Below are 12,107 nucleotides of genomic sequence, written 5' to 3' on the forward strand. Positions count from 1 at the left end.
GCTCATTTCATTAATTCTTTTCTCCTGCCTTTGTAGCTATAAGTGACTATAAGCAGTCTCTTCAGTTTCGGAACCTGAATGAAGAGAAGAGAAATATCCATTTGGAGGTTTGTGTTCTCGTGTTTTGTTTTTTTTTCCTTTTATTTTTTGGTGTTTTACCCGCCGGCCGGTTGGGGGGGGGGGGGAATGTAGCTCAGTTAAACATCTTGATCTTATTTTACGGCACACATCATGCAGAGAAGAGAAATATCCACTTGGAAGTTTGTGCTCTCGAGTTTTGTTTTGTTTTTTGCTCTTTTTTTACTTTTATTTTTGGATTTTATTTTTGGTTTTTTTTTGTGGGGGGGGGGGGGGGGATGTAGCTCAATTGAACATCTTGATTTTATTTTGTGGCACACACACACACACGTATGTTTGTATGTATTTATTTTGTATTTTTCCTTTCATATTTTAAACTAAACTAGTGTTTGGATTTGAGTAGGTTATCAGAGGTGGTAGAAGGATTGAAATCTCTATATATGAGATTGTTGTTGGTGATGTTATACCCCTCAATATTGGTAACCAGGTACAAGCCTTTTTTGTTCCTTAATTTTAAATTTGTGGTTTTTACTTTTCTTTCCTGATGATTGCCTTTACTTTTTGTGATTGAGTTATGATATGCTCTTTTTAGGTCCCTGCTGATGGAATTTTGATCACTGGTCACTCTCTGGCAATTGATGAATCAAGTATGACTGGGGAGAGCAAAATTGTAAGCGTTTATTTATTTCTGTCTAATGGGGAAATCAAATAATAACGAAATTAACATTTTCCCCTCATATAACCATTTTGCCTCCAGGTCCATAAAGATTCTAAGGACCCTTTTTTGATGTCTGGGTGTAAAGTTGCAGATGGCAGTGGTACTATGCTGGTAATATAGACTTGCTTTTCATTTACTTTTTCGTTTTTTGTAGTTTTTATCTTGTTAATAGGTGGTGGAATGCTTCCTAATTGGATTTATTCATTTAAACCATTTTGGTAAGAGTGTGTGTGTATTCTCCTCCTCTCTCCCTAAACACTAAACCTCTTCTTTTCTTTTTATTCCTTCTGGTCAGTATTGAAATTAAGCTTTTGTTTTTATTCTCATTTTGAAGTATTTTTCTTGGGATTGAGACAAAGAAATCGGATGCTGGAAAATGTATACTGACCTGTTCCGAACTTGTTTATATTTATTTTTTTGAAACCTCTGCATTAAATTGCTTATATATATTTTGTAGTTTTACCCAAATATTCTATATTGGTTGATCGTGTAATTTGTTGGTTTCAGATTTTATTGGTTTGTTTATTTTTCTAGGTAACTGGTGTTGGTGTTAATACTGAATGGGGGCTTCTAATGGCCAGCATTTCAGAAGACACTGGTGAAGAAACACCTTTGCAGGTGTTTTTACCTATAATTTCCTTGCCAGATCTTGTGTTCTTAAATATTACTAGTCCTTAACATATTCTCAATATAGGTTCGCTTAAATGGTGTAGCCACCTTCATCGGTATTGTTGGTCTCTCTGTTGCTGTTGTTGTTCTGATTGTGCTACTGGCCAGGTCATTAGATATTGGTTTATGGTTTTCCATTTGTTTTCTTGTGATAATAGCTTTTATTATGCATGCCTCTGACATGATTAATTTTTAGCAGATTTTTCTCCGGCCATACCAGAGATGCAAGTGGCAATGTTCAATTTAAAGCAGGGAAGACTAAAGTTGGTGATGCTATTGACGGGGCAATTAAGATAGTAACTGTTGCGGTATGTGCCTTGATGAAGTCTAAATTGTGGGAGAAGTCATGATGATGCAATCCAACATACTTTTGTCTATATTTTATATAGTATGATTGTAACCATTGAATGTTTAGGTCACTATTGTAGTGGTTGCAGTACCAGAAGGGCTCCCGTTAGCAGTTACCTTAACGTAAGTTTGCTAATTCCCTCTGACCTAGTACTTTTACTTCATTCTGTTGCTTAGTCTTGGTTTTAGCTGACCTTTTTTAGTTAAAAACCGAAGGAACAGTTTATTGTATAGTCTGAATGATGTGTTACTGTTGGTGCCAGAAAATGTGGTGGTAAAATTTTGCTGTTATGCTTGTATCTCATTATATTTTATAATTTTGATCCCTTCAATTTTTTTTTGAAGTACTGGCTGTATTTTTGATAAAAGATAAAGATTTATCCGTACCTAGTATATTTGTTAATTTGCTCTTTGGAATATATTATATATTATTTTTCCCTATCTCTTTACGCATCATTTCTTGACTATGTTATAGACTGGCGTACTCAATGAGGAAAATGATGGCGGATAAAGCTTTGGTATGTCAGTTGGTGTTTGTTCTTTGATTGGATTTTGACATACATGTGAATCTCTGTTAAATCTGAAGCATCGAATTGCAGGTGAGGAGGCTTTCCGCTTGTGAGACAATGGGCTCTGCAACAACCATTTGCAGTGATAAGACTGGCACGTTGACCATGAATCAGGTATGTTGGGATGTATCATTTGAATTTTCATTGGATTCTGGTTTTAGGCAATTTTCATAAATTTTCTGGAGAGCACACTTCAAGCAGCTGTTTCTGTTTTAGTGGTTCAGCAATCAAATACATGCTTACCTTCGTCTGCACACTTCACATGGATTTTGACATACCGGACTTGTCAATATTCTCACTAGTGCTATTTTAGCTGTGAAATTTGGAGATCACACAAAACGGGAGAATAGATGGAGATGTAAACCATAGAATTCAGGTTTGGTAGATGAATAAAAGAGATTGTGAATCCTTAAAATGAAAAGTTTGTTTTACAGCGGGAGAAGCACAATGCCTTTTACTGTAAAAATGTCTTGTAGTAGAATGTCAAGAAGAGCCTAAGCTAAGAGTTATAAATATATGGATATTGTAGTGGATTTAGAAGAGATCAGGAATGAATGTATTAGAACTTAGAAGGCCCCACACGCCTGTGCGTGGTGGGTGGGTGGTGGAGAAAGAAAGGATAGTGCCTATTGACTGAAATAGAATTTTTCAGAAGAGTTGATCAGATGGAGAATTTTCCAATTGTTGAAAGTAGAGGCCAGGAGAAACTTCAGGTGAAAATTCAACCATAGTATTGTTGCTCCTGGCATCCCATGTCGATGCTCACCAGTTTAGGTTGTATATAATAAGCCTTCCGCATTTAAGGTAAATTAGGAGCACAAAATTTCATTGATTCTATGGAATTTGGAAGATATCGATTGAACTCTCGTCGATTTGAAATTTGGGAACATTTTAAAGGAAGTGAATTTCTATGGTTCATAGTTGACATTGATAGTTAACTTTAAGGCAGATTTTCTGTCTATAGCTTGAATTTTATTAAATACTTTGACAGATGACTGTGGTTGAGGCTTATGCTGGTGGGAAGAAGAATGATCCTCCTGGTAACAAGTCAGAGCTCTCTCCCAAGCTCCACTCTTTGCTCATTGAAGGTGTTGCACAGAACACTAATGGCAGTGTTTATGTCCCTGAGGTTTGCTTGAACTGATCTTGTTACACTTTGTTTTACTCTTCTCTGTATGGACAATAATTTTGTTGCTGCTGCATTCTGCTAAAGTCTGTCCTTGACAGGGTGGTAACGATGTTGAGGTTTCCGGATCACCAACAGAAAAGGCAATTTTACATTGGGGATTAGAGGTCTGTTTTCAGGAATACAGTTTATTCCCTATTTTTGTGTGTGAAGAATATTCTTACAGTTGCTTGTAAATGTTAATCAAATATCAGATTGGGATGAACTTCGACTCTACTAGATCGGAATCATCAATTATTCACGTTTTCCCTTTCAATTCTGAGAAAAAACGAGGCGGAGTTGCAGTACAAACGGTATTCTCTCATAGACAGTTTAAGCTATTGCTGCTGTATCTTCTTTGTAATGTGGATTTCTATTTTTAATTGCTTCAGTTGGATCACAATTTTGTGCCTATGTTGTCCCTGTGTTTCATTCACATCTATGAGCACTAACAAGTAACTCCAATGTCATATTAATAACTGTCAACTCACTCTTAAATCTGAATTAAACACTGATATGTCCGTTTCACTTTCAAGTTGTGAGATTATCTACATACCCAGTAAAGTATGCAAGTTGACTGGAATATCATCACAATATGCTTGTACTGCATAATGATGTAATCATCTGTTTTGTCATATCGTGCACCTTAAATAAGCAAATTTTATCTCTGTATGCAGGCTGACTCTGAAGTTCACATACACTGGAAAGGTGCTGCTGAGATTGTCCTAGCCTGCTGTACACGGTACATTGATGCAAATGACCAGTTGGTAGACATGGATGAGGAAAAGGTTTGATAAAGCAGTTTTATATTCTGATCTGTGCTTTCATAAAGGCATTCTTCTGTTTTTTGTTTGTTTGTTTTCACTTTCTTTTCCTGTTTGGAAATAATCTCAGCCAAGGCGTATTATCCATTCTCTCTCTCTCTCTCTCTCTCTCTCTCTCTCTCTCTCTCTCTCTCTCTCTGGACTGTGTCAACCTATTTTACAAAGCAAACAAATGTAGTTTGGATGATTCAACCTTTAGTAGTTCACTTGCTTGATCTGGAGAAAGTCCTACATAGTGAAATTTTCCTGGCTTGCAGATGGTATCTTTCAGAAAAGCTATTGAAGACATGGCTGCCGAGAGTTTACGTTGTGTTGCCATTGCATATAGAACATTTGAAAAGGAGAATGTTCCAGCCACTGAAGAAGAACGGGCTCACTGGTCTTTACCAGAAGATAATCTTGTTTTGTTAGCTATTGTTGGTCTGAAGGCAAGTATTTTCCTCTGAATACATGTCTATCATTGTCATTGATGTTTATAATGTATTAATATTTTCTTGTGCTTTTGTTTTTCTCTTAATTTAAAATTTATTGTGTTTTGCACACTCATTCCTAGCTGCCAATCTCATCTGTTTGCTTAATTGCAAGTGGTTGGGCCTTGGGACTCTTCAGGGATTATAGTTTTGTTAATTTAATTTACCATCCATGTCAATATCTTGTAAGTGGATTCTGTGCATTTGGATTTAACACGGGAATCATTGATAAACTCTAACTTGTGATAGCATTCGACTCTAAGATACGCTTCTGCTGGTTAAATATCTGATTCTTAATCTCATATTTGACATGCAGGATCCTTGTCGACCTGGAGTCAAAGATTCAGTGGAGCTTTGCCAAAAATCTGGGGTTAAGGTACTTATTTTCAATTATCCTCAATAGAATTGTTAAATTACCGTGTCCATTGTATTCTTGGAGGTGATGCGATGGAAGCTCATTACAGAAAGCAGAATATGCATGGTGGCCATGTTAGCAGTTGTAAAATATGCTACAAGACTATAATAATAAAAATAAGAAAAATTCAATCCAGCTACTTTCATTGTCAATGACTTCATGTGGTTATAACTGATGCCAAAGAAGCACTGACTCGGTGCGTCTAGAGACGGATGCATTGCATGTAGGTGGAATAACATATGGAGTGCTGAATTACGCCCTGGTCTATGGACTTAAATTTTTCTTTATTTCAAACGTGTTTATTGCTTTCGAATTTGACGGCTTAAAGATTAGCAAGACCAACGTTAATAACTTCGTTTGATGATAATGAAATACAATGGTGCTTTCCATATCCAGTTTCTACATTCTATAAATAATCCTTTTCTGCTCCTTTCTTTTTTTTGTTTCGATTAATTCTAGGTAAAAATGGTCACTGGTGACAATGTCAAAACTGCAAAAGCAATTGCTGTGGAGTGTGGAATACTTAATTCCCTTGCTGAAGCTACAGAGCCAATCATCATTGAAGGAAAAACTTTTCGTGCCATGACAGATGCACAGAGAGATGAAATAGCTGAAGCAATATCAGTAAGAATCCTGACAACAATATTTTCAGGCTCTTAAGAGAGAGGTATTATTCGTGGTGAATGATATTTATTGGCAATATGATTACCAGGTTATGGGACGGTCATCTCCTAATGACAAATTATTGCTTGTGCAAGCATTGAGGAGGAAGGGACATGTTGTGGCTGTAACTGGGGATGGAACAAATGATGCTCCTGCACTACATGAGGTCTGGCTACTACTACACTACTACTATCTTCTTTTTTGTGCTAGTGATTGTGTTGTTTTCTCAAATTTGAAGTACCACAACAATCTTTATCGATGTCAATACTTGTAATTGTATATTGAACACCATGAGAGTTTGTTTACCCCTGGTATACCTGTCTTGTTTTCCTGTTTGTGTAATCACGTGATGACAAGTCCCTAGGTTTATTAATGATTCTGATTTCATTATGTTATGCTTTTCTATATTCGATGTATGAATCTACTATCTCTTGATCATAGAATTTTCCGTTATAATGAATTGAACTATTTCTTTCTTTTTCCCTTTTTAATTTATTTCTATACTTTCTGAATATAGGCTGATATAGGTCTTGCAATGGGTATTCAAGGAACTGAAGTTGCAAAAGAAAGCTCTGATATTATTATTTTGGATGACAATTTTGCTTCAGTTGTAAAGGTTGGACCTATTTCTTTTCGATTTGAGAGATCTAGTTTGTTCTTAAATTATCTTAATAAATGATGCATCATTTATGGTTAGTATTTACATCTTAAAAAATAATTTATTTCTGGCATTACTAGATGGGTATTTAGGTAGTTAGTCAATATGCCAACCAATGAAAGGTTTGTATATAATTGAACTGCACCGTTTTGGATTGCTTTTGTATAGTGTTTTGCAAGCTGAACATGAATTTGATATTTTTAGCATACCTCTTGTATCTTTCAAAATCTATGCGCTTGTAGGTTGTGAGATGGGGACGTTCTGTGTATGCAAATATTCAGAAATTTATCCAGTTTCAGCTTACAGTAAATGTAGCAGCTCTTGTTATAAATGTTGTTGCTGCTGTTTCCTCTGGTGATGTCCCACTGAATGCAGTGCAGGTCTGCTGTCTCCCTGTGTTTTGCTCTCTGGCTTTGCCCCTCAATTTATGTTTCAGCTGATATCCTTATGCATATTATTGCTCTTTCTACAGCTTTTGTGGGTAAATCTTATCATGGATACTTTGGGAGCACTAGCATTGGCAACTGAACCACCAACTGATCACCTTATGGATCGGCCTCCAGTGGGCCGAAGGTTGGAACTTCAGTTTCTCTAATTGTGCCTTTTTGTTTGGATAATACGACATTTTCTTGCTATGTTTTTCTAGTGTTACAGCACCTGAAGAATTGGATGAATGTCATAAAATTTTGTTCCTTGTAGATGCATTTTTGAATGATGCACCCAAGAGTAAAGAAAGAAATTTAATTGAAAGTGTGAATAGTGCAGCTCTGTTATTAAATCTAAAGATTTTGGTTATTTCAACAGGAGAGAGAAATTTTAAATGCAATGAATAATAGTCATACCCCTCGAAAACAAAATTGTTGCCAACAGTCCTAAACAGCATATCGAAGGCTGCATTTATTTTGTATTTACATTATCGATATTGGTCCTATTTCATTTGCAGCTTTATTATCCAAGCGATATATGCGGTGCCTATGTGCTTCGATGGTTTTTTTAACATGGAGTTTTGTCTTGTATCCTTTTCAGAGAACCTCTCATAACAAATATTATGTGGAGAAATTTACTGATACAGGTGAGTTTTGTTTCTCATTTCTCAGTTAACTGCTTGTCATTGTAGTCTGCAAGGATTATTTACCTATTGGTTTATGATGTCCTGCATTTCAATTACCGTTGTTATGCTATATTCTTCTGTAAACTGAATTGCCGATTATGATTTGAACTCTTCAGGCAATGTACCAAGTATCTGTGTTGCTTGTTCTGAATTTCCGAGGTAGGAGCATACTGGGTCTGACACATGACAAAAATGATCATGCAATTAAAGTGAAAAACACTCTGATCTTCAATGCATTTGTTCTGTCTCAAGTAAGTTGTCTTTAGTCATTGATGAGAAATTATACTTAGTGCTAGGAGCTTAGGACTGTACATTTGCATTTTAAATGGTAAAGTTGTGTTGGAAGAATTACCAATGTTAGTTTCCTTATCTTTTTATGCATGTTCTATAATAGTATTGGTGGTTGTGCTGTAATGGTGATTGCTAATTTCCAATAGGTGCTAATTGTATCTAGAAAACCAAAGCCTATTGCAATTTTCCTGAGATGTCTTGCTAGTCACTCTTATTTACATTACTGCTAAATCCTTGTGATGCGTTAGTGGTTGGCAATGCATGCGCAGTTCATGCACCATATATTCGTTGTCATTTTGGTAGCTTTGCTGTAGTGTGCTCATCTTATTTCAATTCTAAAAAAATGTGTTCAAAACTGCAGATCTTTAATGAGTTCAATGCACGAAAGCCAGATGAGTTTAACATATTCAGTGGAGTCACGAAAAACTACCTCTTCATGGGTATAGTGGGATTAACTGTTGTGCTTCAGGTTTGTCTTATTTTAACTCCTCGTTATTTGTCTCTCGTATGAAATATTTTCAAGGTCACCCTAAAATTGCTAGTGTTTTTCAGATCATCATCATCGAATTCCTCGGCAAGTTCACTTCAACAGTCAGGCTTAATTGGAAGCAGTGGCTGATCTCTGTCATCATTGGGTTCATAAGGTCAGTTGATCATCTGCATTAGATCCGCGAGTGTATTTTTCTCTTTGCTTGTAGTTTTGCTTCCTTAATGGATCCGTCCCTACTTATAACTAGAAATTGCCTAAACCCTATTAGCTATATTCAAGTTATTCTAAGCAAGTGGTGAAAGGAGCTTAGCACCTGTAATATATATGACATATGACTGCAAGGCTTGCTTTATGCTCAAGTACTAACAGGGTCTTTCCTTTGCTGATTCTCTCTCTTTCCACACTTTCAGTTGGCCTCTTGCTGTGGTTGGTAAATTGATACCAGTTCCAGATACTCCCATCAACAACGTATTTTCAAGATTTCGGGGTCGAAGAAAGGAACCTGAGGCCTCACAATAGCAACATATAGGCGTGCTGTTTTAAAGACGGATCGTTCTCTTATTGGACGATGTACATGCTTGGTATTTTCTTTTAAAGAAAAAAATAGCATACTGTTTAGCCAAACGCTTCTTTTTCTTACCGGTCTTAGATTTGTTTTTGCCTGTTAAATTTCGATACAAACTTGGAGTTGCTTTAGAATTAGGCTCTAACAAAGTATACGGAATTTCAGCTAACCTTGGTTTTTGTTTACTGACTTTGTTGGTTTGACAAAGAATTGAGAAATTGCAGAGATTATATGAAAATATGGACTACACTTTCGATTTCGTCGTTTGTCCTAATTTCTGTTGTATTAAACACATTACATCTAGGTCATTCTTACGGGTGTTCATGGTTTAGTTTTTTTATAAACTAAACTGAAACTACACTAAACAATTTTAAATAGTTTAGAAATTGAACCAAACTATTTTGTCAAATAAAAAATTGGTTGTACCAGATTAAACCAGTTTATAAAAATAAAACTAGTTTTAATAGAAAAAACCAGTTTAAACTAATTTATAGGCTAAAATTAGTTTTAACTTTTAACATAATATAAAATTAGTTTTACATTTTCTCTCTCTCCTTCTTTCTCTCCCTCTCTCCCTCTCCCTCTCCCTCTCCCCCTTCTCTCTTTCTCTCTCCCACTCTCTCTCCCCCTCCTCTCTCTCCTTCCCCTCTTCTCTCTCTTTTTCTCTCTCTTCCTTTTCTCTCTCTCACCATTCCCCTTTCTCCCTTCTCTTTGTCTTTCTCTTTCTCTCCCTTTCTCTTATTCTCTCTCTCTCTCTCTTTATCCCTTTCTCTTATTCTCTCTCTCCTCTATCCCTCATCTTTTTTTCTCTCTCTTTCCCTCTTCTCCTTTTCTCTCCCCTTCCTTTCTCTCTTTCCCCCTCTCTCTCTTAACATATATAAAATTAGATTTTACATTCTCTTTCTTACCATCTCTCCTCCTCTCTCTCCCCGTCCTCTCTCTCCCTCCTCTCCCTCTTTCTCTTTTCTACCCTTCTTCCTCTCTTTCTCCTCTTCTCTCCCTCTCTCTCCTCTTCCTTTTCTCTCTCTATCACTTTCTCTCTCCCCTATCCCTCTTCCTCTCTATCTATCTCCCTCTCTCTTTCTTCTTCCTTTTCTCCCTCTATCACTTTCTCTCTCCCCTATCCCTCTTCCTCTCTATCTATCTCTCCTTTTCTCCCTCTCTCTTTCTCTGTCTCTCACTTTCTCTCTCTCTTGTGCTCTTTCTTCTCCTCCTTTCTCTCCTCCTCTTTCTCTCTCTTTTTCTTATCTCTCCTTCCCTTTTTTTCTCTTTTCTCTCTCCTTCTCTCTCTTGTTTTGGAAAAAAGAGGGAGAGAGAAAAGATAGAGAAGAGGGAGAGGAGAGAGAGAAACATAAAGGGGAGAGAGGGAAAAGAGAGAGAGAGAAGGGAGGGAGGGAGGGGAGAAAAAGGAAAGAGAGGGAGAGAGCGAGAAAAAATGGAGAGAGAGAGGAGGGAAAGAAAGAGGAGAGAGGAAAAAAGAGGGGGGGGGGAGAGAGAGGAAGAGAGGAGGGAAAGGAGAGAGAGATGAAGAGAGATGGGAGGGGGAGAGAGGGAAAATGGATAGAGAGGGAGAGAAAGGAAGAGAGAAGGAGAAAAGGAAAAGGAGAGAGGAGGGGAGAGAAAGAAAGAGTATGTAAATTAATTTGAGTTTAAATAAAACCAGTTTTAATTTGGTTTAAAACTAAACTGAACCATAAAAACTGATTTTTGATAAATTGGTTTTCATAAAAATTATGGTTTTAGTACAATTTTTTATTTAAAAAAATTGGTTAATTTAAAACAGTTCCAGTTTAGTTTCAATTCAGTTCGGTGAAACCAATTTTTTTGCATATCCCTAGTCATTCGTATTTGTTATTGCACGGTTTTGGTGCTTTCAGTATCTTGCATTGTTGTTGCGTTTACGAGTATGGCCCAATTTGTGACATTATAACATGGCGAAATTATCAGTTGGTTTAATATATAAACATCACAAATTTTCACTCCAATTCCATAAGATGAAGATATGTATATACGCAAAACTTGATTCTGATCTATTGCCACAACGTATAATCATCAATTTTCTGGAACATGTTATATACAAGGAAAACAACGTATTTTCATCTTACTTTAGAATTGTAATCCCCATTAGCAAGCAGTATGGGTTCATGTAGATATGAATTCTTTCTTATACCTGAAGAAAACTGGATTTGCTAGCATGGTTCAATGTCTTACTACTGCTGGCTTCTCACAATTAGTATATTGGTTCCGGTGATCAATAGCTTCAAATATGCACAGGTGTTATGATTTATAAGACCTTGCGAGAGTTTTTTTATATATAATTCCGGTTTATAGTATCCGTTTTAACTTTTTGAAAAAGTTTAGGGAGTCAACTCCAGTGTAAGTTAACTAAATTTTTTTTTATTTTTGATTTTGAAATTAAAAAAATTGGGGTAATAGGTTTTTTTTCTGTAACAGACTTATTTTTCAACTAATTGGTTCAAGTTGGTTTTCTTTTAGCTGGTTTTTCAGTGAAATCTTAACTTTTTTGTTTTCTTTCTTTGTGTACATCGATAAATTAATAATTTAACATACTTGAATGCAATTTGCATAAGTGGAGTATTTTAAACTGTTCTAAATATGAAAGGCAGATATCAGCAGATGGTTCATAATGAACAAAAATATCTTGGTAGACATCCGCTTATTAAAATTAAACAATCACCATTCCATTATTGATGTTGACCCCGGTGCTCTTTTTCTCAAATTTTTTCCCCTTTGGGAGAGAGAAAGGGAGTTAAGGGAATAGGTTCAAGAGTAATTTAACAGAAGCATGAGTAAACAAAATGACTCTTCTGGGATATGTAAGGAGACATGTAATCAAAGGTTGAAGCTAATGGACTTGCTCTCTTATTCGGAACAAGTATATGATTTTCTTGAGGCTATTCTCATCCCAGCAACATTGGTGTAGAATAGGTCAAGAATGGAAGTCTCGTAGATGGCGCTCTTAGAACATAGAAATCAATACCTTATTAAGCTCAGAATTTTTGGAGCCAAGTAATTTTCCCTTCTCAGTTCTCACTTTTTGACATCAAGATCT

General features: G+C 36.2%; 1 protein-coding gene across 11 annotated transcripts in view; it reads left to right on the plus strand.

The window, feature by feature from the left end:
• LOC107630354 (calcium-transporting ATPase 8, plasma membrane-type) overlaps positions 1 to 9,293 on the plus strand; it is a 48,648-nt gene extending 39,355 nt beyond the window's left edge. For 8 of the 11 annotated variants that reach the window (XM_088508293.1, XM_088508292.1, XM_088508288.1 and 5 more), the window contains 26 exons: positions 37 to 107; positions 482 to 565; positions 671 to 748; positions 836 to 907; positions 1,331 to 1,414; positions 1,491 to 1,573; positions 1,665 to 1,773; positions 1,881 to 1,936; positions 2,289 to 2,331; positions 2,413 to 2,496; positions 3,374 to 3,511; positions 3,610 to 3,675; positions 3,763 to 3,861; positions 4,225 to 4,335; positions 4,629 to 4,799; positions 5,158 to 5,217; positions 5,716 to 5,880; positions 5,969 to 6,085; positions 6,437 to 6,535; positions 6,820 to 6,957; positions 7,050 to 7,150; positions 7,604 to 7,649; positions 7,805 to 7,939; positions 8,341 to 8,448; positions 8,532 to 8,623; positions 8,880 to 9,293. In XM_088508293.1, the coding sequence (XP_088364419.1) occupies positions 37 to 107; positions 482 to 565; positions 671 to 748; positions 836 to 907; positions 1,331 to 1,414; positions 1,491 to 1,573; positions 1,665 to 1,773; positions 1,881 to 1,936; positions 2,289 to 2,331; positions 2,413 to 2,496; positions 3,374 to 3,511; positions 3,610 to 3,675; positions 3,763 to 3,861; positions 4,225 to 4,335; positions 4,629 to 4,799; positions 5,158 to 5,217; positions 5,716 to 5,880; positions 5,969 to 6,085; positions 6,437 to 6,535; positions 6,820 to 6,957; positions 7,050 to 7,150; positions 7,604 to 7,649; positions 7,805 to 7,939; positions 8,341 to 8,448; positions 8,532 to 8,623; positions 8,880 to 8,988 (2,519 nt within the window). In that variant the 3' untranslated portion in view covers positions 8,989 to 9,293. Of the gene's footprint in view, positions 1 to 36; positions 108 to 481; positions 566 to 670; positions 749 to 835; positions 908 to 1,330; positions 1,415 to 1,490; positions 1,574 to 1,664; positions 1,774 to 1,880; positions 1,937 to 2,288; positions 2,332 to 2,412; positions 2,497 to 3,373; positions 3,512 to 3,609; positions 3,676 to 3,762; positions 3,862 to 4,224; positions 4,336 to 4,628; positions 4,800 to 5,157; positions 5,218 to 5,715; positions 5,881 to 5,968; positions 6,086 to 6,436; positions 6,536 to 6,819; positions 6,958 to 7,049; positions 7,151 to 7,603; positions 7,650 to 7,804; positions 7,940 to 8,340; positions 8,449 to 8,521; positions 8,624 to 8,879 lie in introns of all 11 variants that reach the window. The other 3 variants (XM_088508297.1, XM_088508296.1, XM_088508298.1) reach the window with 1 other exon arrangement.
• The last annotated feature ends 2,814 nt before the right edge of the window (positions 9,294 to 12,107 follow it).

The sequence above is a fragment of the Arachis ipaensis genome, chromosome B3 (assembly GCF_059453495.1).
Source record: "Arachis ipaensis isolate K30076 ecotype BB chromosome B3, ASM5945349v1, whole genome shotgun sequence".
NCBI classification, from domain to species: Eukaryota; Viridiplantae; Streptophyta; class Magnoliopsida; order Fabales; family Fabaceae; genus Arachis; species Arachis ipaensis.